A 25721-nucleotide genomic window follows, 5' to 3' on the forward strand; every position below is an offset into this window, starting at 1 on the left:
ATTTTTCATTATACCTGATAATTTAGACAGATCTCTGATTAATACTTCATTATCTAAATTAAAATACATACCTGAAGGTCATATTCTGATTGAATTTAACTTGGCGTACATTAATGCATACTTTAATCCTAAAACATTTCTGCTAGCCTGACACCAAGACAAACTAAGTGAAATTATACTGAAGAAATATAATTTGATTTCAGTGGATCTTGAATTAACAGCAACTTCAGGGATATGATCTGATGCATATCCATTTGAAAAAAATCCAACCGCTTCTTCCCACAAAGTAGAAAACTCCTGAAATCTAAAATTATCACAGGTGCCTTCACCTAAACTATCTTAAAAGAAGTTGTAACTTTAGAAGTTTTTGTAAAATATTCTCTCTCATGACCAGCCTTAAATCCACAGCTCCTTATTATACTGTGTTATCTTGGTGCATACTTGTGTTTTAAAATATTTGAAATCTAACTATTCTCATCTCCAAATGATTTTCTAAAGCAGTATTTGAGACTTGAGCCTTTACAAGGTTATATGGTAACCATCAGGTTTTGTATCCTGACAGCTATTACCATATGTTGTGGCTGGGCATGGGAGAGATGAAGAGGGAGAATATGATAGCTATTGTTTTATTTTCATCAGTTTGACATATACGTTGTTTTATATATGCCAGAATCTGGAAGAACCTTAAGCACATGAAAGTATAAATCAGCTACAGTCTACCTGCAGCTCCAGTGACTATAAGAAAAGGTCACTGCAGGAGAAGGTAGACATAAACAGGAGCACTATAATGAAGAAGTATCGGGGACACAGAGAACTTCACAGAGGCTGAATAGACAGCAGAAGTGAGAAATAGACACATCACAAACAGCATTAATCTTGGAAAATGGGAATGGACTCCTAATGTTAGAAGAAAGGTAGAAGAGTATTAGCATTAAGTGGTTCTGATACTATCCAGTAGAGGGGACACACACACACGTATTTTGAATTTGCAGGAACTGAATTCTAAACCAAACAGTAATTTCAACAGGTCTATAAACTTACATAAAACGTTTTTGATAAAAAATGTGCTCAACTACAGTTCAAAGAATATTCCCAAGGTACCTACTATTTTGCGCTTGATCATAAACAGAGGAATTTTTGCATGCAGAGGGGTTACAGACAACTCCTTGTGGACTGTTGATAAATACAATCTTCTTTTAATATTTCCTAAATCAGTTATCCTATAAAAGAAAAAGCAGGAGAGAATAGAACAGATCTTTGTCAATTCAATAACCCAGTATCTTTGGGCAATCACAAAAAAACTATTCATATGCAGAACCTTTATGTCAGTGATAGCAAATATGGAATTTAAGAATTACTTCTTTTACAAGATGAGTAATGAGATTTCTTCCTCAAATTCAAACTTGGTGGCTATATTCCTGCATATATAAAATCACTTTACATGCTAATTTTATTTCAACAGTCTACACTCCTTGCTAGACTTCCATAGCCCTTCAGACTATGAAAGAATTCAATTTGTATGAACTAAGAATCCAGTAGCCTTTAATAATCATGCTTGTTTCTGCCCCTTAAGCTTGTGTTATCTTGGGACACGCTGTCACCTGCTAACTAGAAAAACACTATTTGCTTTCTTCTCCTAAAAATGCCTCTGTCATTTTATATAGACTCTTTGTCAGCTTAAAGATAGACACAAGACATTGTCTGTTTTACTTCCTGAGCACATATCTTCAAATGCAAATTATAATACAGAAGTTTATTGCTTACTATTCAGGTCATTTCACAACAACACCAAGGACACTGAAGTTGAACATTTCTAATAGACTCGGACCACAGTCATCACCACAAAGAATAGGTTTCCTTTTAACTGATAAAGAGGCCTATTTTTATGTTCTATTTCCTTGAAGTCTGGTGAGCAGCTGTACTGGTTTTGGCTGGGATTGAGTTAAATTTCTTCACAGTAGCTTGTATAGTGCTATGTTTTAGATTTGTGATGAAAACATTGTTGGTAACATAGGGGTGTTTTAGTTCTTGGTGGGCAGTGCTTACACAGCATCAAGGCCTTTTCTGCTTCTCATGCTGCCCTGCCAGTGAGGAGGCTGGGAGGGCAGAAGGAGTGGGGAAGGGACACGGCCAGGACAGCTGACCCCAACCAGCCAAAGGGATTTCCCAGACCAGATGGCATCATGCTCAGTGATAAAAGCTGTGGGGAAAAAGGAGGAAGGGAGGAAGTTCAGTTATGGTGTTTGTCTTCCCAAGTAACAGCTACATGTGATGAAGCGCTGCTTTCCTGGAGATGGCTGAACAGCTGCCTGCCAATGGGAAGTAGCAGATATTTTATGTAGCTTTGGTTGCATGTGAAGCTTTTGCTTTACCTATTAAACTGTCTTTATCTCAATCCAGAAGTTCTTGCATTTTTACCCTTGTGATTCTCTTCCCTCATCCCACTGCAGGGGGAGTGAGAGAGCAGCTGGGTGTCGTTTAGCTGCCTACTAGGGTTAAACCACAACAGCAGCACAACCTTGATACCCCCAAGCAGTCCTACCTTACTATACCAGAGAACAGACATTACTTTAAAGGCTGCAATCTGTATGGGGAAATAATGATTAATTTACCTATTATTTTTGATAGCCTATTTCTAACAGATGGGTATTTCTCTGTAATTAGCAGCCCCTCTGAGAAGATGACAAACAATTACAGTAACACTAAGTAGTGACAGAAAGTTGTTTGTTAAAAATAATTACTCATAATCATTATATTTAAATGCTGGGTTTTACTTTAAAATTGTGAGACTGCCCTGTAGCTTTTTTTTTTTTAATCACTGAAAGCACTTTTTTCATTAGTAAGGACTAACTGTAGCTTAACTAATGAAATGTTGTCACCCAAAACTTTCAGACAAACACCCTGAAATGTTCTTAGGTTTCCTTAGGTCAACTAAGGAGGGCATTAACTCTGGAGCAAGTTACATACTTTACCTGGTTTTGGCAATTTGAGAATTCAACCAAGTACAAAATATACTGCAAGTATGTAAACATCAAAAGGTTTTACTAGTACAGGTGAGGAAAACACAGGAGCACCTTCTTGTTTCCACAGAGTTATTAAGATGATCATGCAAAGCAAACAAAGTCTATTAGCTTTCCAGAACTTGTTGATACTTTCCTCTCCCTTGCAGACAATCTGATCTTGTCTATTCATCCTCATAACATGGGTGGGCAAATGAAAACAAAGTGGAAGAATCTACTAGCTGTTTCATTTTGAAAGACTAGCAGTTCCTCTCATAAATCACATGCACTTCAAAGGCACAAATCTCACTACTGTGCCGCAGGAAGAACATTATATCCTCACCACTGCTATCGTTTGACACAGCAGATTTCAGTATCAGCTGCACATATATTTATGGATGGATGAATAATACCATCGAGTCCTTGAAAAGTGATTTCATCAGAAGACCTCAAAGTGTCTTCAGTGCTAGCATTCTGGGCTTGATCTTACTTTTGAAGAAATTTAAGCGAGATGTGAAATAATTCACCTAAGATCATGAGCAAGTTGGCTGCACAGCTAAGCCTGTGCCCCAGATCAAGGCTTAGTTCCATCCATCACTTTGCTTCTCGCATACACTTTGATGAAAAACCTATGGATGTAGTTTCCAGAAATTCTTCATTCTGTTCTAAATCTTGATGTTCAGAAGTGCTAAGAAATTGAGGCACCAAAGAACTTCAAAGAATTTAGTGGTTGCTTGAAACTCCCCTAGATCTTCTGGTTGTGTAGAGATGAGCAACTGTGCTAAGGAATCAGGTAGTTGCAGTAACCCGAGTGCTGAAACACAAATAAAAATACTACTCCTAATGAAACCCAAACTCCGTAATTCTCAAGGGAGAATGTTGCTTTGAATGATGCTACAACAAAGCAGCAGGAGCCTAGACTTAAGTCATGCATATCTCCAAACAACTGGCAATAAAAACTTAAGTTCACTTTATAATATTAGTTCAATAGGTTTAAATTTTATTATTTATTTTTATATGAATAGTTTTATCTTTCTCCCTCCTGAAAAATATTAGGTACCTTAGCAATAAAAAGGCCATTAGTAAATGTACAGCTCAGTTACATTCTGAAGTGCAATACTAAACACCTTCATTTAGAAAAAAATACACACGTTTATATCAGACTCTGTCATAAGTCTAAAATAAGATTTTTTTTGTAATGGTATGTATGCTGTAAAAAAGCAGCAAACCTTGGATATATAGTTATTGCACCTAAAGAAGCTTAAAATTTATTTCAGTATATAAATTTAAAACAATAAAAATATTTATATTCTACAGGCAAAAGTAGGTGAAACGTTTGAAGAACAGGCAAAATTGGAGAAAGAAGATGGTGTTAGAATTCTTTAAAATAACTTATTTTCTGGGAGAAGAAAGATAATTATTTGAGAGTGGGTGTAACTTTCAGACTCTTCAGTTACATTGCTTCTTGGAAAATAAAAACAAAACAAGTGTCTGATGAAACTCTTTTCTGAAGTAATTCAGACAACGGGAGTTAGAACATTAGAACTCTCACTTGTAAAATGACTCAAGAGTACTTGTGGTGAAACTCAACCTTTTTTTTTTTCTGTTATCAAAAAGCATGACCTATGTTAAACCTACAAAGGCAAGAAACATCTGCAGCACACATCCTGATTTTCAAAGATGCATTAAAGAAATCTATATAGGAGTTAATGTATTTTTATTATGTCTGTGCTTGAGTATTTATATCTAAGGGTCAGACATGTGATAGAAAAGTAATGAGACCATGTTGAGAAAAATGAGGTAGTCAACAGGAAAATCAACCTCATTTATAATAATATTCCTGTGATCAGCAGGTGCATAACTCTCCCAGTTATGGTCATTAACTGCATTCATTTCACACTTAACATCTACATTTGCAAACGATTTGAAAGTAAAATTACCTTCCAATTCAATTTTCAATTTTATTTTATATCTTCAACTTTGATTGACTATTCTCCTCACAATGGTAACTATAGTGAGATTGCAAGTAAATGGTACCAACTACCCAAGAGTACAGATAAACTCATCTTCTCAGATTACCTATTCACTTCACTTCTGTATGTATAATAATTTATAACCATTTGTTAATGTTCAATTCAGGGCTTACAATGAACTTAGAAAAAATGATGCTGGACTGTTGAAGGAATGCTTCATTTATCAGGCTCACTTGTTCTTAAAATGAAAGTATTTTTCTCCTTATAAATGACAAACCGGAAGTTTACAAAACATGAAAGCAGGTATTGCATTGATGTTGCTCAGCAAAGAGCAACTCCCATACAATTTATTATTAATGAAAAACTCTTTGTATCCTGGTCAAAATCCAGGTAGAATCCTCTGCTAAAGCTTAACCATTAGTATGTTAGTGCTTAGCAATTGTAGTGCCATTTTCTCCATAAAAAGTATGTGCTTCAGAAATGTTAGATAATATCATCATCACATCCATTTTAAAGATAGAAAAACAAAGGAATAGCAACAGTCAGCTGATTTGTCATACTTAGAGATTCTTAAATTTCCTTATTCAGGAGCAGTCTGTGCTCCACGTATGTTTCATACTATGTGCTATTTGTAAATTGGTCTCATAGGAGATGCTACTTTATTGAACTGGCTACCTGATCATCTGAAATCCACAGCAGTGTATTCTGCTCTCAAAACCAGACTTAGTTATGTTGAAAATCAATCAAATCTCTAATAAATAAGAGATCAGGAAGACTGATATGTCACCTAGATCTAGAGAACAAGTTGTGAAGAATCAACTTTATTTTTACATTCTGAAATTTTCTGTTGATAACGTTTTACTGGAGAGAATTAAGGAAAAACACACCAAAGTGTGTTTTTAAGGAGAAACACACCATAAAAAGGCAGTAATACAGGTGGCAGGTGCAAAAAGAGAATCATTAAATCTGGTTGCTAGAATAGAAAAGCTTTCCAAATATGAGCAATTATGAAGAATCAGTGATTCCTGAGCTCTCCCTACAAGATATTGATGTATTTGCAATCAATTCTCCAACTAAAAGAATGACCTGATATTTTCACTGATCAAGAATAATTTGCTGTGAAAGTTTCATCACTCTTAGAACTTCACATTTCAAAAATCATTCTGGAACTGATCATTAATATTTATAACATTCTAGAAACTTCTATCAATATTTTAACATCCTTGGTTTTGAAATAAGCTTGTCTTTCTCTTATTTTTAAGTATTTAGTAAATTCTATTTTAAGGCATGGTAGTATGTTCCTCTAAAGCATCACTAACTGTGCCAAATCGCTTAGAAAAGTGTAATTCTAGAAAATGGTTTTAAACGTGTTCAGTACAAAGTACTCTAATGAGTATTAATATGTGGAAAGTTTAGTGCCTACATCTTTTCAAGAACCTAAACAAATTACCGTTATAATGCAGTTATTTATGCCTGGAACTAATTCTGTTGGCTCTTTCGTTTATTGGCTGTTATTCTTTCCACAAATTTATCTATTCTGAGGAGACAACGTGTCCTTTCATGTTTATAAAGACAAAGAAAAGGTTATGTTTGCACCTGCTATATGCAATAGTTCTCTTAAGTACAGCTGTATTTCTCACATTTAAACCTTTATTCTAATTACTAAGAAGTCTTCCCTTTAAAAAGACAAAACTAAGTCTTCTTGCTAACTCTGGATTGTGCATTTACTTTTTCGGCATATGAAAATGCCGACTAACAAACCCTACCAACCAACCAAACAGGATTCAGTTTACTCCCTGTTACGTAAATTGATCCACCGACCAAAATACACATAATTAGTACTTTTCTTCTCTCTAAAGTCCTACAAGACAGTAATTTATTCTGTAATATCACTAGGAGATCATCTAACACCACAGTAAGACTTACTCTATTCATTTAATAGCATATTGTATGACAGGTTAAAATAGATTCACTACCTAGCAAGTTAAAACTTGACAAAACAAAGCATCTCTCCCATCAGTTCCAACAGATTCAAGATATATTTAAACAAAGAAAGCGATACTGGTTAAAATAATTACTTTCAGGGCATTTTGAAACTTATGCAGAAATACTGCAACACAGAACGATGATGTTCTTGATCTTGGACTGAAGTGACAAGTGGAAAAAGGGGGAACTGTACAGACTGGACACAGTGCTTCATCAGCCTGCTAAGCTAAAGGTATTGTGTATACTAAATTAACACTGCACTTACAAAAAAGCAAGTACACTAGCTGTTCATCTGCAGACACTACAACTGCAACACAAATCCTGTAACATCAGCCTTGGAAGATACATTCCTCATATAATGATTCCTTCATCAGTCTGATGAAGGAAATATTCCTTTTTGTGACAGCTGTTCACTTCACTGTACAAATTGTATCTAATTTGAGGTTGGCAGACTGATGAGTATGCTCTGGTCTGAGGGGAAAGCAATATGCTATTTCTGAAAGAAGTCTGAGAAGCGTATTTTTGCTCATCATTCTGTTTCTCTAGTCTTTAAATAAATGGTAATGCTGGATAACCAGTCCATTAGCAGGCCCAAAGTGATCTGCCAAAAGGAGACTGATGCATGGAAAGAGAAGACTCCCCCTTCCACCAGCTCCCCTACCATCCTTAATCACCTATTTAGCAGTCTTCCTCTGCTTTCATGCTGGTTCTGCCTTCCCACATTGACTCCTGCCTTGGCTCCTGGTCTGCAGATACAAACTATTGCTGAATACGACCTGGAAGACTATCATATCACCAGAAGCATGCACACTGGAAAATACTGGTTTAAGGACATTAATTAGGACAATTAGACACACCATGGACAAACATTAATAATAAATTTATTTTGAAATGTTTTTTATTTTTTTACAGCTGAGTTAAGACCCTGAATTCAGGACCATCGTAAATTACCTGGCCAGAATCTGACTCAAACGATCTCCTTTCTAGTTTGAAACTAATTATGTTACTTGGATTATCATAATCTGTGACTAAGTATTCCTTCTTCTCAGACCTTGATTTACTTGTCACTAAATATTCAGAAGAATTTAATAGTTTTATCTAAAATTAGAGTTCTAGTTTATCTTCACAGTGAAAAAGCTGCTGTTTTCTAATGCCATCCTTCAATTTCCTTTAAGATGCAACAAAATCATCCTCATCAAGGTCTATGCCATTAGACTCTCCCTGCACTCTCCCTTTAAGAAACAGATTGATACTCCCTTTAAGAAACAGATTGATACAGTGTTATACTGATTAATTAAACAATCAATAAAATTACTGATATAAGAAGACTTTAAACAGTTTTACAGTTGCAGAAGCAATGAAAGTAACCAAATGCAAGAAATTAGAAATATTTGCAGGATAAGGGTGACAGATTTATCCTGATTAGGGGAAAAGAAAGTACTTCTTTTACTCCAAGTGGCTAATCTAACTAGCGATGTATTTTTTAAACTAGAACTGCGTATTTTGTTATCAGTTCTATAATAATTGCATGAATCCTTTTTTATATCTGGAAGCAGGACACCTTGTTCATGGGATATCTTCTTTTGGATATCTGTTTCCTGAATCACCACGCATGCTGAGTTGGTACTCTAGTGAAAGTGATGACTGGAAGAGTTATTAAAAAATGTTTACTTTCAAATACATGAGTTAATCTCCTTTGTAAATTATGGAATTTAACATACCCTAATACTTTTAAGAATGTTTCTCTAATTCACTCCAGCTTCACAAAAAATTCAGGAAGTCTCACGCTACTAAACATCTGAATTTCAAATAATCTCTCCAGCTAAATTTGTTCAAAGTCTACCTTCAGTCTCTATCTAAAATCTTCAAATCCTGTCAGAAGTATGCAATAGAATTAGCATCTATGTCCTGCTTCTAATTTTAAAAGGTTGATCTAAGTTTTGCAAGACTAACCAAGATTCATATTTTTATTGTTCTGTATCTGAAAACATGCTGGGTCTTTAGATTAACATGAATAATTTATCATATCTCTGTCAGCAAAACAAAAATGGTAACTAATTATGATAGCATGTAATTCACATAAATTCAAGCTATTATGGTGTCTATGAATAAATTAGCTATGCATGTAAAATCTAGTATGTTCTGCTAAATTTGAAAGTAATCAACTTATATTTACAGAAACACTGTTTGAAAAAAGGAAATATGGTACAACAATCTATATAATCTACTGCGCTGTTCACAAGCCTTGCAATAAAATTTCTTATCAACAAGCACACCTACTTCAGGAATGGGGACATTTTAAGCACAGTCATGGCAGCAAGATGGCCCATAAGGTAGTGAGTAATTCTAGGAAGTGGCAACAAAGCAGAGTCCCATGGCACATTAATATCAGGCACCAAGTTCTGGGCTACAGAAGTAGGGCTCTGACTGAGAAGCAGCTATGACTGACAGTGTGTACTTTTGCTGTGTGGGTTTTCATGTCACAGGTGAGGGGATCTGACATGAGATCTCAAAGCTCCCCACCTTTACAAAGTATGCCACATGTGATTTATAGCTGTTTACCATCCAAAGATTTAAATAAGTAGTTTGAAGCACCATGCAGTTGGTGATCATTGAGATAGACATGACTTAAGAGCTGCAGCAATGCATCAGTAAGTACCAGACCTGGTTTGTATAACTTTGTATACACTTAATATATTCGTTTGAATGCATTTTGTTGTTACTATCTTCTGTCCTGTCTGGATGCCCAAATGCAAAACTAGGAAACTTCTCTTTTTCATCAAAAATGCTATCTCTCTAAACTGGCCTCTATTCAGTTCTAGGATAACACATCAACTATTAAATCTGGACTATCAGCACACACCAGTCTGCATATCACTGAAAATGTACTTCATCAACCACCAGATTTTAAAATTAAAAATAATTATAAAAATAATTTCTATTTTTATCACTTCATATATTTCAAAGTATCATAAAACAATGAGTTAGTTAACTCTTTATAATATATTTTCAAAATAAATTGATAACTATTACTCCCATAACTTGCATGAAAGAACTGGGAGAAAAAAGGCTGAGCAACCTACAGGAACTCACATGAGACCACATAATATTTCACTACATAACCAGAAATAGAGATTCTGATCCTTGTTCATACCTCAGATCACTATTTTTTTTTGGAGGCTATGGGACAATTTGAAGGTCTATTTTCTCACATCAACAGCTCTATTCATTGCTGTAAAACTTATAACATGATGTACTAATTTCATGTGATACCCAACATCAAAAATAAACACATCAAAGTGACTGGCATTACAGTATTTTAAGAATAAATGTTCACATGCTTGTCAAAATGCCAAGCAGAAGTGCTAGAACCTGCACATGTCCATAGATTGGGAATTAAACCAAGAATGCCAACAAGCCAGATCCTGGGGGTTTTTTTGGTTTTGGTTTTTCTCTTTTTTTGTTTCCACACAAATATTTTTTCAAACATTGCTTTTTCAGAAAGGTAGCAAAATCCATAATACTGAAGATTTAACAACTGCTACTACATTTACAACAGACGGCTATATTCAGCATTACTAATAGCTTTGTTATTACTTGCTTCAAAAAGGCTGCATAAATTACATGCTCTCTACCTTAGCTGTGATTTTATTATGCTTCACCAAATTTTTAATCCACAATCAATTTTACACATTTTTAGGGAAGTCAATACACTGATTGTTAATGTGGTGATACCCATCTAATCATGCCACCTAACAAAGTATCTAAAATTCTACTTAAATTTCTTCTAAAGAAAAGGCAAAACAGCTAATTTAAACAGCTGGTTGCACAGTCAGTATTTATGACAGGAATCTTGCATGACTGGTTGATAGCTGCAAGTTAGAAGGTTTAGCTCAGCTGATGCCAGCAGTGATGTATGGCCTTGAAGAAATTCTTGTTTGCTGATCAGATCAATCACTGAACAGAATGCAAAAGAGAGGATGAGGCTCAAACTAAATTCATATTTCCATCTCTGTGCAGAATGGGAGAGGAAGAAATACACCATAAAGCATCATGTGCAGCTATTACAAAACTTGCCAAAGTGTTTTTTTACAGAAAGTAAATTTGATGACTGGGTATGCTATCAATTTTCACTTGAAGCTACTCAGATTCAGTAGTAAGTAGTCAGATTATGTAAGAAACCATCTTCAAACATTAAACTCCAGGAAGCAACAGCACAATCAATATTCTGTCCACAAACAAGGAAGAGATTCCTTTCAAAATGTCTGAAATGAAAAGAGCTGAATGGCAGTCACGTGAAGCAAGAAAGACTTGTCTTCATTATTTATTGGATTATCATGAGTCTGCTAGGATAAAATACACTCTTTTGCAAGTCTTGAAGGAGTTTATAGGTACCTCAATAAGTCACAGCTGATTTCTAATACACAACTTAGTACTAAAATTTATTTTTAAAGAAGTTTTATTAACCTCTACATATAGGTGCACTAAGTGGGGAACAAATAAGATTGTACTTTTTAGGCATATACATCTTTAAGTAGCTCCAGTTACTTTGAATGCATTGATGAATTTATGTAATTATCAGAATAAACCAGATTTGATTATAAGATAAGCAATTAAGTAATGAAACAGTTACATTGAATTAAACATCTATTCTTTTGTAAAAAGTGTACGGAAATGTATTGAGATTACTTCATCCACATAGGCACTGAAATCACTGCACATAAGAGAAGGAGACAGAATTCGGGTTTGTATCAGGCTCGCTGATACTACTAATTTAGAATCAGGAAAGGTGATGAAAAGAGAAAAAGAAATAAGGGAAAAAAACAGTTATAACTATTTAAATATAGTAAATTTATATAGTAAATATAGTAATATAGTATATGTTTACATAAATATATATATAGCAAATACAAAATACATGTATTTAAATTTATAGAAGTATCTAAGAGTATTATAGAAGTAAATATATATATTTACTTCTAAGAGGGACATAGTAATGGTGGGAACAAGGAGTAGTGAGAAAAGATGAAGAAAATGTAAAGTCTAGATATGAGCTGGAAAGAGAAAGGGCAAAGAAAGGTGTGAGAGGTGGGAGAAAATTAGAGCATTCTCAGTTATCAAAAAAAAAATATCAAGCAATGAAAAAATAAAATGAGAAGAAAAGTGGAGAAGAGGTTCTTGTTAAGAGGTATAGATGGGTGGGAAGTACCCAAAAGAACCAAACTCAGTGGGACACTATGCAAAATCTGAATTCCTGTACCTGTCATTAAGACTCTATCACCTGTCTATGGAATGCTTATGAGAAACAAAGCTATATACTTGGTTTCTGTTTACTGCATGACATATCCTGTTTATTTTGTCCCCTTTTGCACACACTTTTAGAAGTAATACAGCAATTAAAACCATAGGAGCAGGAAGTGTAAGCAGAACGACATTCAGGAAATTCATCAAAGAACAGAAACATCAGTGTGATTTGATACACAAAGAAACTCTTTGTGTTGCAGGAAAAAAATAAAGGGTAGCTTTAAAGTTGTATACACTTATGTTAGAGACATTAAGGTATCCAAGCAAAAAAATTATTCAAAATGAGGGCAGAAATAAAAATAGTTACCTTGAAAAAAAAACATAACAAAAACTGCATGAAGGCTGTTGTAGGAAGAGAAATTAAAGAGAAAGGGAAGTTGCTTGAAAAACTGCAGTTTTCTGGTCTGTTCAACAATTACCAGCTTTCCTGCCAACATTTTCTCACTTTAAATTAGTAAAATGTTAGTATTTTCTACACCAAGATGTTGACGCATAGAGTCAAAGCTGTCTCTAAAACAAGTATTTTGAGCCCAGCGTTCTCTCAAATTTCCATGATCCATGGAGAAATAAAAATATTCTCTGGTGAAGATCTGTGCTAAATAAGTTAATTTAGCCTTTGAAGATTTTCTCAACGTTCAGATTCTAAAAACAAGTCAGAAATTAAACACGCCACAGAGGAATGTATAAAGTTACCAACATGATGTAGGTTATAAATGCCCACTAACTCACAAAACAGAGACTAAAATACCTGCATGGACTGTTATAAATCCACTGAGGAATTTTAATAAATATGACTCAATTCACACTAGCATATTCTTTGTTAAAATAACAAAATATTCCAAGATGACTATTTACGTGAAGGCACAGAATAGAATTACTCAGCAACATAAAATAGCACACCATCCTAATTTCATGAAATAGATTATTCACATTATAATGAACAGTTTCTCTGCTACAGTGTAGTTGGAATGATATTCTCTCAGCATCTCATTTTGTCGTCTGACGTAAACCTACAAGAGTTGTTTCCCCTTACTCCAGACACAAGAGACTTCAGACAATCAAGAAAAGATGACACCTATGGGTACAGATGAATGCAAAGTTTCAGAAAGACAAACAAAAATAAAATTCTGCATTGACCTTACTCAGTTTAATTGTATATCATTCAACCCATCTTTTCTTGCAGGGTTTCTAATGGCATAATATTCTTTTGTTAATCCAAACCTTAGGTGTTCTACTGGCGACAAAGCTGAGTGGGTTGTGCTGGTTATAAACAGCTGGTGCCACGAGGGGAGAAATGTCCAAAGACTAACAATTGTCCACATCAAACTAATGAAAAAAGTGTTTCAGCTGTACCTCTCCCCTTACAGCAGGGACATAATTATACCAATTGAATACACCATTTGTTGTTCTAGCTTTTTATCATTTGTTTGCTTGGTTTCTTCTCCCCCAGCTATTAGAATATGTATTTCTTTTTGCCCTGAATCAAAGGGCCCTGGAATAATTATTTATAAACCTCTTATGAATTTTCAGGAGACCCTCATGAGCCAGTATTTTCATATGTTTGATAAATTAATGTCTCATTTCTTCAGATTTTTCACCATATTCATTCATGATTTTTAGTTTGTTCTGTCTTCAAAGGAATGTCAGTATTTAAAACATCCAAGAAATAATGATCTCATTAGCTTAATTACTTCTTATTGACTTGATAAGTCACCACGTTTTAATGTAAAATCTGCCACCACAATTAATGGCTGCAATCAGGCATTCACTTTACATTAAGTATTCAAGGAAATTTTATGCATCTTACAGTAACTCAGTGGAGAAGTCTTGTCCCAATGGCACAAAAATCTGAAGTGTCAGAAATTGCTGGATCAGTCCCACTAGAAACAAGAAAAAAATTAAATACATGTGCTGTGTGAGTGCAGATGCACATTTCACCATCAAGCATTTCAATTTTGTACCATACAGCTATGCCTCTGCAACACTATTTCCCAAGGTTCACACAACATATGAACACTAGAAAAACCTGAAGAAAACCAATTCAAACTGCAATAAAAGTGTTGTCCCATCTGTGACTTTGGTGGAATTCTCATGAAAATAAAAAAAAAAACCCTTTTCTTTTACACTTACAATTCTACATTGTGTTCCAAGAGCATGTAGACACCAAATATTCCATAGGAATTACAAGATAAAGTAATACTTTCCTATCAAGCTTATCTTGAAGCCATATGAAATTTGCATTCACATTTGTGACAATGTATACTTTATTAAACAACTTCAAAAAACCTTGGGTAAAAATGCAATCCAGATCATGATCACAATGCTCAGTGGAGGCTTCTGATTTTTAGAACAATAACAAAGGAGCTTAACTGAGGGAACAAAACAAGAAATCTTTCAGGATTCAGGTAGCTCCCTGTCAAGGGAAAACAAAGGTAGTACAAAGCTGCCTGAATTGAACCGTATGTTGTTTTCTTAGTTATTCCATCAGGGAGAGTATGGGCTGCTCTTCACTGACTTAACAAGACCCAACAACAACATTAGCTCCCCTTCTAAACAATGCCAATTCAGAACTTCCTTCTTTTGTGGGTCAAATGACACTTCAAAATTTCAAATTCTAGTTCTCTTTTATTTTGGAAAAGTATTGAAAGAGTACAGTACAACTGGGAGATTGTATACTTGACATAAATACTTGAGGTACATACACCTCGAGAGGAAGAGACAGAAGGACACAGAATGGTAACAGATGGAAATTTAACTGTAGTATTGCAGCAGTAGCTAAAGTAAATTTAAAACCAAACTATTCTTAGCAGTGACAATCTACAACACTAATTCTCAATCCTCATTTAAGGCTGTAATATTGTAACACTTATACTGAAGATATGAGTAAGTTTCTTTTATAAAAATGAAATTAATCTTCAAGGCCTTAGTGCATGACCAGACTATACAATTTCTTATTTTTTGTGTTTATTTGCAAAACCTAGTTTGTAATTATGTACCCTGCATGAGAAGTATACTAGAAGATTCCTGTTTCATATGACTAAAATCACCATCTCAACTTTTCTTCAAAAGTATGCAGTTAATGCTCAACCAGCTTGATTCATTACTACAAGCCTTGTAAGGTACAATACCCTGCACGGGCCTTTAAGGCATAAATTATGATGATTGCTGTACATCCTGAGACACACAGACTGCTCTGATTCTGGTTTATTCTGGTGCAAGTAATAGACAACCTGGGGAAACACTCCACACTACCCATCAAACTAATTACACAAATGCAGCTGAAATTTGCCAGTCTGTAGCAGGATGAGGTACAGAAGTGAACCTAGCAGCACTAGTACAACATGGATCAACAAGGATCTTCCCTACAGCACTTACTTTACTATGGTATTTCTATACCTTTTATCTATTTGTAACTGACCTGCTAAAGAGTTAATGAAAAGCCACTTTGCTAATGCTGAATTATACCCAAAGTAAGGGAGAATACTGTAAGTTTTACATTCCAGTAAAAGCCTGATTTAATAATCCGAACAACATCAGACATTTAATTCTTTGACACTTACAAGTTTGTCTAGTTTCCTTTGGTAGCTGCATTTTGTTGATTTGACTGCTTCCTTCAAGTACAAAAACAAAGCCTTTTACTTCTTTATCATATTCCTACAAAAAGGAACAATAAACATAATGAGCATCCTGACAGAATTCTTCTCCTCACAACCAACCATGCTACTAACATGCAAAGCAACAAATGGCAGATGGCACTGCAAGTATGACAGTAGTTTAAATATGATGGTAATATAAACCACAGAAATATGTCCTTATTTGCATGTTTTATAAACAAATAATGCTGACAAATAGGACTTGTGATCCAATGAGCCCAACTCAATCCATTAGTTATCAGAATAGCAAAATTACCTTGTAAATATTTAAACCATAAAATTACACTGCAACCAACCTAGTCTGCAAGCAGGCATGAAGAACTAATTCAAGTAGTCATTCAGTCTGTCATTATGACAGAAGTGACAACTCCACTGCCAGATCAAAGCCTTCACTACCTTCTAATTTTAAGCTTCATTCACATTTTTCTGTGTTCACAAATTTCTTTAAAGACTTACTTTCCGTATAGCTGACAGATTGCCAAAAATCTTCCATTTTGCTCCTGGGTTCTTGCCTTGAGCACTGAACACTTCAACAAATGGGCCACCCTATGATAAAATGGTTTAAGAATACATCATCCAACCAAATGTTCAAGACTCAATAATCAATGGTCAAGATGAGTACATAAGAATAATCCTTCCCCACATCAGGCTGTTACCACAGTCAGTAGTACTGATCAGACAGAGAGCAGAATATTAATTGCAGTTTCTAGACTACCACAATATAGCAATCCATACAGTTACTATCTGGCTTTACTAGAGGATCAGAACATAAAATTGAGGGAATACTATGGAATATTTTAAATGATTTTATTTATAATGTTATTCTCTAAAAAACAAAATTATTGTAAAAATTCAAAAAACATGCAGGAGATTAGTAATTTTTATTTGGATATGGTTTCTTTCTACAACTCAGATGAAGTGAGTTTTAAAACATACTGCTAAAAAATAAAAGCTGTTGCAGATGGGATGTTTTGTCTGATTTCCTATGGAAATGAAGTTTACACAATCTGTCTACATATGTGAGCACATCAAAGATATTTCCCAGTCACTTTTCAACTAGTTACCAAATTCCAGTCTTATTTGACCAAACAGTCTAGGAAACTCAAAAATTTACTATCTTTTCTGGCCTCATAGTAGATCTGATCCTACCAGTATCACCATAAAAAGGTAAGGGCTGTTACTCATGCTGCAGCCTTCATGAGGCATCAGAGAATTAATACTGAAAAGGATTATGAATGCCCCTGCTAGGTGAAAACTTCTTACACAGAGCATGTGCCCTATTAGGACATCGAAGAATCTAATCACAGGCTCTTGGGGAGGTAACCTTTATCACCTTTACTTAGGGAATTATTTGCTTCAATGTTTTTCCCCTTTGATGTCACAAAAAATATGACATCTGATGTACTCAGCCTATAGTTTGGTAAGCCTTTTTTCAGCAGCATGGATGACCTAATCAATCATTACAACTCTGCCGCTCCCTTCTCATTCCTAGCTACCTGCACTCCCCAATTCTCTTTATGCTCAGCTGCCCAAACAATTGTACACAAGTCATAGCGAACAAGAGGGGCGAGCAGTCTTGCCAGCAAAATAAATGCTCTTCAAATTATGCTTTCAGAGAACATCCACGCAGCACCATATATGAATTAGGTATTTTCCTCTGCCCATCCACACCTGGCAGCTTCCAGTCGCACAGCTTACCCCAGTGACTAGGCTTACTAAGTTCTAAGGAGATTCAAAATGGCATTCCATAAACTACTCATAAAATATTTTTAAAATTTATAATTAATCAATTTGAAAGTTATCTGACATATTTAAGGACTACAGGATCAAGCTCTCAAAAAAAGATTATTTACTGCCAGGTTGTACGTGCTTGTAGCAAATCTTAACAAACAAGTGGCTTTCTCCCCCATATTTACAAATACATTTTGTTAATACTGCAGCTCTTGAGTAGGCCCTGATGTGGAGTTAAACCAACTGGACAGGACATGGAAAACTACCAGACATGACATGAGAAAAATGTTGAACAAACATTGATGCAAGAAGCTGACAAAAGTTACTCAGTGCCACAGAGGATGGCTGGATCTCATGGGTGGCCAAGGGGGAGTTAAGCAAGAAACTATCAAACTCCACAATCAATTGGAGGGGACTATGGGGCGTCTTTTGGGGAGTACAATCCTGCAAAGCCAACAGCACCTAGGCAACAGTATGAGAAATACCTAGGCTATCTCAGCTTTATATGGTAACAGCATCAGAAATACCAGTTTTGGGTACAGATGTAGCACATCTGGGACCAGTGGGGAAAAAGTAATTAGAGGTGGGTTGCTCTCTCAGGAGACTGGTACAGGGAAGGGGAGGCAAAGTGCGGTGAAAACGAAGGCCAGGAAACAGTAAAAGGGATAATAAGGTTTGCAAATGATGCAACTAGTGTTGTCACAATCCTGTGCTGGACCAAGAGAATAAACGAACCCCCCTTTTCTGACTATACTTTAAGAGTTGGGCCTGCTTCCACGATTGGGTGGGAACACATGGTGTGCCTTGGCCCACAAGGGTAAAGACAGACAAAAAGCCATTGGTAACACCATGTTGGTGTCTATTCTAGACCTGACATCATCAGCAGCTACCCAATAGTTCATAACATTTCTATAAAAATACTGAATAACGAAACATTCCAAACCATTTCTGTATCTGGACTTTCTGCTCCCCAGAATAAGCCATTTTAATCGAGTTCTCTCAGAGTTGAAATGAAAGAGGATAAAAATTAAAACTATTTCTAGTTTACCTGATACTGATTTTTGAACATTTTCCAGCTTTCACAGGCAAAAAATAATTTCAGCTTCTGAATCAGTAAAGACACTTCCAGACTATGCTGAAAAAAAAACCACCACACTTTTATATAGGATTCAACATGAAAAAATCCTATCATGAAACGCCAACCGTATTTTAAAAGATACGAATACTATTATGAAATACTTTTCATGAGTACAGAATGTATATCAACTGCATCAGAGTGCTACCACAAAGGAATTAAGATCAAAAAAATATTAGTATTGATGCTGTCTTGGAGAATATTGTCTTCATGCATCAAGTACTCAGGGCTGCCTTTCCTTATATTCCAAGTAAAACTAGTAATTTTATGTCAGCCCTTTAACAATGAAGGCTTTCTCATGCTTTAAAAATACTTGAAAAATCATCTTTAATAGACATTTTTTTATTATTCCTTTGTTATCAAGTGCCCACTGGAAAACATTAGACTCCATTAAAGAGGAGCTTAACATTTAATACAGAAAAAGAGAAACATACGGAACAGCTTCAACAGAAACCACTCCATCTAGAGGTATTTGGCAGAGACTTCTGAGACAACTTATCTTCTTTCACATTCAGCATTCTTCTTTGAGGATGATTAGTATAAGACTCAAACCAAGCACTTCAGTTATTTGAGGGCTGCTAAAGTCAATGTGAATTAAGAGATGTCTGCAGTTGGAGAATCAGAACAGTAGAAAGTGAAGGGACTGATACTGAAAGCCTCCCACGTCCCTCTTTGATCATGCTGAGTGTCGGCAGTTTCACCTGAAGTCAACAGAAAGTGAAGGGAGCCTGAACATAAAAGGTAGTTGTCAATCTCCAAAGATATGTAGAAACCAGTCACAAGAGACAACATGGACCTTCACTGTGAAAACTGAAAGTGTTTGTCAACTCACAGAAAAATTCTTTCACACGACTGTATCTCTCATTTATTTAATATAATTAGCTTATGTTCATTACTTCAGTCCAGGCACAGACCACTTAAAAAGAATTTAATTCTTTAATTACTGGATATTTTTTTTTTGAGCCTGAAACCATTTTCTTAACAGAGAAAAACAATATGCTGACCAGGAGAATATATGTATAGCTTCTCATAAAGAACAGTTTAGCTCTCACAACCAGAAAGTAACAAAAAGTTTCAAAAATTTGATAAAAAGATATACAATTGCAAAAGAACTAGAAATTCAGTGACAATATGCATGAATTCATAAAGAATGTACAGATTTAAAGGATTAGAGCAGCATTCTATTTTAAAAAGTGTATAATTACTCATTCAGGAAAACATGATGAAATCTGTCGATGCTTAACCACAATTATTTAAATCAGCAACAGTTATTTTGTCTTAAAGTTGTCTGTAAATAAAATAAAAATGGAAAACACCCCAGATATTAGAAATTTAACCCATGCTGTTGCCAGAAGCAGGAGTTCATTTTAAACTTGTCAGTTATAAGGAAAATGCAATTTAGAAACCATAGCATTTGTAACAGGCCTATCAAAAACCATAATTAGTATTTTGATCATATTAATACTGCCACCACACATCTAACACATCACTTGCATTATTCTGCATTTTAGACCACTTTCTATATAAATTTCCTACTTGTTCTGTTGGCATAATTGTTTTTTTAAGAATGGCTATATTAATAGCTATATTGAACTATTCTAATTATGAACTAGATATTTTTAAAATGCCTTTTAAAGATTCACTTTTGCAAGCAAGGGTATTATTTCTTCCTTCTGTATATATCCACTTTACATACAGAGGAATCGTTTTGGAAATCACTGTTCATTGATTTTTTTTGTCTGCAGCCCTATCTTTGCTATTATCTACAGCCTTTAAAGAAGCCAGAACTACTCAAAATTGCACGATTCATGTCTTAGTGAGAAGTAGTGGCACTGTGGAACTAATTTCAGAATGTCCTACTGTTTTGATTCACTTCGCCAGAGCTAAGTGTGAAGGACTGGTAGTGAAAGAGAGGCAGAAGTCATGCCTTCCTACAGTACATATTTACAACGAGTGTATTTCTGTAACTCACACAGCGAGGCACTTGTCCTTCTAGGACTAAGGATTTCACCATCCCCCAGTTTTTATTTATTATTATTTTTAAGTGAAGGAGTTGCAAAGGAAGACTGTTTTTATCTTGGAGCAAAGCCCTTTACACTTATTTCTGCTTTAAAAAAAAAAAAAAATCAGTTCCAGAACTGTCAAGCATCATGCACCTAACACAAATCTCACATATTTTGCAGTTCTGTTATGCCTTATTACATCTCAGGGAAAAATATTAAGACTAAATAAATGAGAGGGATTCTGACATGAGTCACTGTAAAAATTCTGAGATTGAAAAGAATAAGTCATCTCTTTCAGACCACTACCAATATTCTGGTCAGAAGTCTTCTGCTGACTATAATCATACTATATATTTTGGAACAAACATTTAGTGTGTATAATGTAGAGGCCAAGTTTCATCTTCATTACCATAACATCTTTCAGGATGGAAAGGCTAAAGCTACTTAGCAAGGTGGACAGCTACAGTATTCTTCACAGACACTGCTGTAGTCAGAAATACATAAGACAGACAAAGCAGTACTTTCTTTTCTTCACTGTTTTCTCATAAAGTATACCTGGGTTTCAAAAGAACCAGTCCACTAATGGCAAATCACACAGGTTTTGAAGGAAGACACAAACAGCTCTGCATACAGTACGAGTAGAAGCCATCTTGATATATTAACTTGGTTTCAATACTGTGCTAATACACTTTGCTTCTCAGCCGTACTTATTAGCTTGACATCACTGATTTATCTCCACACTGTATTGTGTGGAAATAGGTCTCATTTGGCTCTGAGCACGGGAAGAACATACATGTACTGGTAAAACACCATGAAGACACACACCTGTATCACACAAAACATTTCTGCTACTAATTAATTCTTAAATTCAAGAGGAGCGTGTGTCTGATCTGAGTAGTTCTTACTTGAATGGTATGCTTAAGGTAGAAAAGATGATTAAATAATTAAAGAATTTCATAATGGATCACAGGGTAGAGATATGTACAAAGAGATAACATCTAGGAACTATGTGGTAGTAAAGAGAAGTACAAAATATGTGGGATGAACACTTACTAAAGGACTAGAAATCTCATACCATCACTAGAAATCTTCAAATTTCAAATTGTCAAATAAACTTCACTCTTACAATATGTCTTGAAATTTGTCACCAAAGCAGTTTTTTAAACTGACATACATATGGGTTATTTACCAATTTGCAAAACATACTTTATGCTGACTCAAAAAATTGATGACCCTTGTAACTATCAAATTCATAACAAGATGGCTCTTCCTAACTTCAGTGAAAGGTAAACTAGACCCAAAGTTTGTAAGCATTTGTGTTGGGACAACTCATTCATACTATAATGCTGATCACTGTAAACACATCAGTGTTTGTTTGGAAGGATTTTTTTTTTTTTTTCTCCTCTTCCTTAATTCTGTGAGTTGGATGTAAAGGCTGGCTGTGCTGCTTTTCACATAAGAACACCAGTAGTCTTCTGCTACTAACTAATCCTTAAATTCAAACAGAGAAGACCAGTCCTTGGTATGTGTTGACACATCAGTCAGTCTGTTTTTCATAAAGGCAAAAAATACTGCAAGTGACACTGCAACAGATGTTTGTTTATATATTGCTTACTTGTAACTTTCAATTTCCATTAAGTTACTACAAATGAAGACTAGAAATTACCTTTAATTCAATGGCATATTTGTTATGTTAATTACTGAGATAATACTGAGATGCTTCCATTATCCATCAAGTATTATTGTCTTTATAGTTATAGTAGCCTATGCTTAGAAACAAGACAGAATGGTCTGAAAAACTGATAGTCGCAATATTTTTCCCACTTTCATCTTTCCTCCTTCTAGCCTTTCCAGAAATTCTAAAAATCAAGAGTGCTTAAAATCCAGAGGGACCATTTTTGAATAATCAACATCTTGAAATAGAAGTCCTGATTTTTTTTTTGCATATTTATCAAATAAACAGATATTTTAGAACATCTTTATAGAATGCCATAAAGTAGCAGCTCTCATTTTTCAGTCACAGATCAAACTTACTTTGTTATTGCCCTGAACCATGTACTTTAGTACATATGTCCAACTGGAAATCCAGGCTTAAAGTGTCAGTCAATGACAAAACATCAAGAATGTAGTTTATAAAGTTAAGTGACAATGAAAGATATTTATCTTTGGAAGAACAGATTCCTATCAGGATTCACCTTGTGAGGTCTTGATTTGTGCATTGACTTAGATCATTAGTTTCACGATGTTTGCTACACCAAAAATGAAGTAGCAGCAGTCCAAAGGGCCCTCTAATCCTTCCATTCACACAAACCACTTAAGACCCTACAAAAGTATCTCCATCCTATAACATCTTCTTATGTATATTTTTTCTTCAAACCAGACTGTTTCACATTCAAGTATTTCAATAATATTTTGTTTACATAGCCCCACAATTCAAACAATTGGTCCCTAGTAAATTACAAGCAAGAGTATTTCACAAACAGTAAATAGAGCCATTCATGCTTCTTTACATTAGTTATTACTAAGCACTGTTTTAACTCCAAGGGAGACAGGGATGGACAGACTCACGGTTCTAAAAACCTCTGTAGTCATGCTTAGTCCTCTGACTTAAAAGGGACTATTTACATAAGCATAACATTTTTTTGATCAACATCCCAATGCTGAAAAAGCTGTGTTTATTTAAGATTTTCTATTCAAAAATATAAAGCAAAATAAAGTGAATTTGCACCTACTACTAATTTGCATTGAAAAATGACACGAATACACTATTTTTGGCAGGGAACATAGGCTTACACCCAAGACTGTTAAGACATATAACTCACCATCACAGGCCTAAAGCCAGTGCTGATTTATGGTAGGCTGGGACACACCAGAGAAAGCAGTTCATCACTGGTGAAGGGTTTTAGTATCTTCCAGACAAATGAATTCCACATATTGAATATTTAAAGCTGGGTTTGTAACACTGCTATATATTTTCTCAAAATACAGGTTAACATAATAAATGGGCAGAAAGACCATTAATAAACTATACCAAGACTACCACTGTTCCTATGTGAAAAACAGCACAGCCAGCTTTTACAGACAACTCGCAGGATTATAAAAAAAAAAAAGTAAATAAAATCAAGCTTTTCCCTTTTATAAAAATTTGGTCATAAAACGTTTGGACACAAGGCCCACGACTCAAACACCAGCATCCCCGCAGACCCGTTTCCCTGCACCACTACAGCGGCAAGGCCGCGTACCCCAGCGCCGGGCCGGCTCCCCCGCCCCTCCGCCGCCGGGGCTGGCCTGGCCGCCGGGGCTCTCCCGCTCTGCCACGTCCTCGCCGCTCGCCACAGAGGACCGGGACCGCTCAGCCCGGGGAAGCTCAGACCCCCGCCGGGTCTCACCTGGGCGAGGGTGGCTGGGGACGAGACCGCACCTACGGAGGAGGCGGGCCCACGTCCCACCGTAAGGCGAGGTGGGGGCGGGGACACAGCTTAAAATGGCGGCGCGCGGGGCGTGGCTCCGTCGATCAATCATGGCGGGTGGGTGTTACCTGCGTGTAGCCGCGCCCTCATCCGTCAATTCGAGTTTCATCGGTGGTGGCTCTTCAGAGGTGAGGAGTGGTGGTGGTCTCCTGTTGCTGGCTGGGCTGCCTGTGGGCCTCCCTGGCCTTTGTGAAGTGAGTAAAACCTGGGCAAAGCTGGCACAGAAAGCTGTGCTGGCCCCCTCACAGGGTGTCCCTCAGGGCACCCGAGGTAGAGGGTGGCCATGTGAAATGGCGCTGTGTCACCCAGGGCCTGTGGAGGTGTTTCAAGTGCAGATGTTGTCCAGAACTCAACTCCTGAAACATGTTGGCCATTTACTCTTTAAGGTTTCATTGTGTAAAGTGTTTTTTTTGAGAAGGACGTGGGAAGCTATGAGCCAGAGCAGCCACATCAAAGTCCATGTTTTTAAGGAATTAGAACAGACTTGCAGGTCTGACATTTTCCTCTAAGAGAAGGAAATGAGAAGGACGGCCCCATTAGTTTAACATCACTGTCAACAACATGCAAACACTGCCTGATGGCTTCAAAAACCTCTGGGAAGAAGGTCATGGGGAACCAATTTGATCCTGGTTTTTATAATGAGGTATTAGTCAAAGAAGATCTTTCCTTGAAGTGACTGCTTTTTTGATCACAGCATTTCTTCGTGAAACTTTGTAGCCTTTTCACAGAAAAGTAATAGAATAGAGTTTGCTTCCTCAAAGTGCAACTTCATGTTTCCACAAAGAACAATTATTAAGAACTCTGTGACACATGAATATATGAACTGAAAGTGCTGAGTCATCGATGGGTCCTGCCATATCTCGCCCACCATCACCCTGTTCACCTTCCTTGCTTTTGCTCCTGAAAGGTACAGTTGTGGTTTTGCCAAGGAAGGGAATGAGTTAAATCAATTATAAGATTTATTTAGCTTTCTCATTTTACCTTGGGATTTTCAAAGAAATCACATCTAGTGTATTTTTATCATATACGGGATTACACTGATTAGAGTTCTTGGGTACTGGAGATAAGGAAAACAATAATACTAAAACTGAGCTACAGGTTATTAAATAAAAACAGTTAATAGAACAAGGACAAAAGAGAGACAATGATAGCAATAGAAAGGTTAAAAAGCTATTGGGGAGTTCTGAAGCCAACAGAAACTACATAGTTTATTATATAAGGTTTAACCTGAAGTCGTCTTGAAATTCATTACACATAACTCTGTATCTAAAAAGCCCAAATCCTTTGTGACAGGAGTTATGCTAAGGCCTGAGGAGTTAGAAAGAAAGAAATTCCAGTTAGAAACTGAGATTCAGGCTGAAGAGCCTAAAGTTATAAAGGTATATGAAGCATCCAGCTGTGAGTGTAACATGTGGAAGTAGCTACCTGCCTGCTCAGGGCAAAACTGGGCTGCACAAGTCCCCTTTG

General features: G+C 35.9%; 1 protein-coding gene across 4 annotated transcripts in view; it reads right to left on the reverse strand.

Moving 5' to 3' along the window:
* CFAP20DC (CFAP20 domain containing) overlaps positions 1–24249 on the reverse strand; it is an 85448-nt gene extending 61199 nt beyond the window's left edge. For 3 of the 4 annotated variants that reach the window (XM_074878779.1, XM_074878777.1, XM_074878780.1), the window contains exons 1-7: positions 24027–24188; positions 19216–19482; positions 18695–18781; positions 16372–16461; positions 15823–15916; positions 14070–14142; positions 1106–1220 (exon numbers count right to left, since the gene is read on the reverse strand). In XM_074878779.1, the coding sequence (XP_074734880.1) occupies positions 1106–1220; positions 14070–14142; positions 15823–15916; positions 16372–16461; positions 18695–18715 (393 nt within the window). In that variant the 5' untranslated portion in view covers positions 18716–18781; positions 19216–19482; positions 24027–24188. Of the gene's footprint in view, positions 1–1105; positions 1221–14069; positions 14143–15822; positions 15917–16371; positions 16462–18694; positions 18782–19215; positions 19483–24026 lie in introns of all 4 variants that reach the window. The other variant, XM_074878778.1, reaches the window with a different exon arrangement.
* Positions 24250–25721: the final 1472 nt, after the last annotated feature.

This window comes from Strix uralensis, chromosome 10 (assembly GCF_047716275.1).
Source record: "Strix uralensis isolate ZFMK-TIS-50842 chromosome 10, bStrUra1, whole genome shotgun sequence".
In the NCBI taxonomy this organism is placed as follows: domain Eukaryota; kingdom Metazoa; phylum Chordata; class Aves; order Strigiformes; family Strigidae; genus Strix; species Strix uralensis.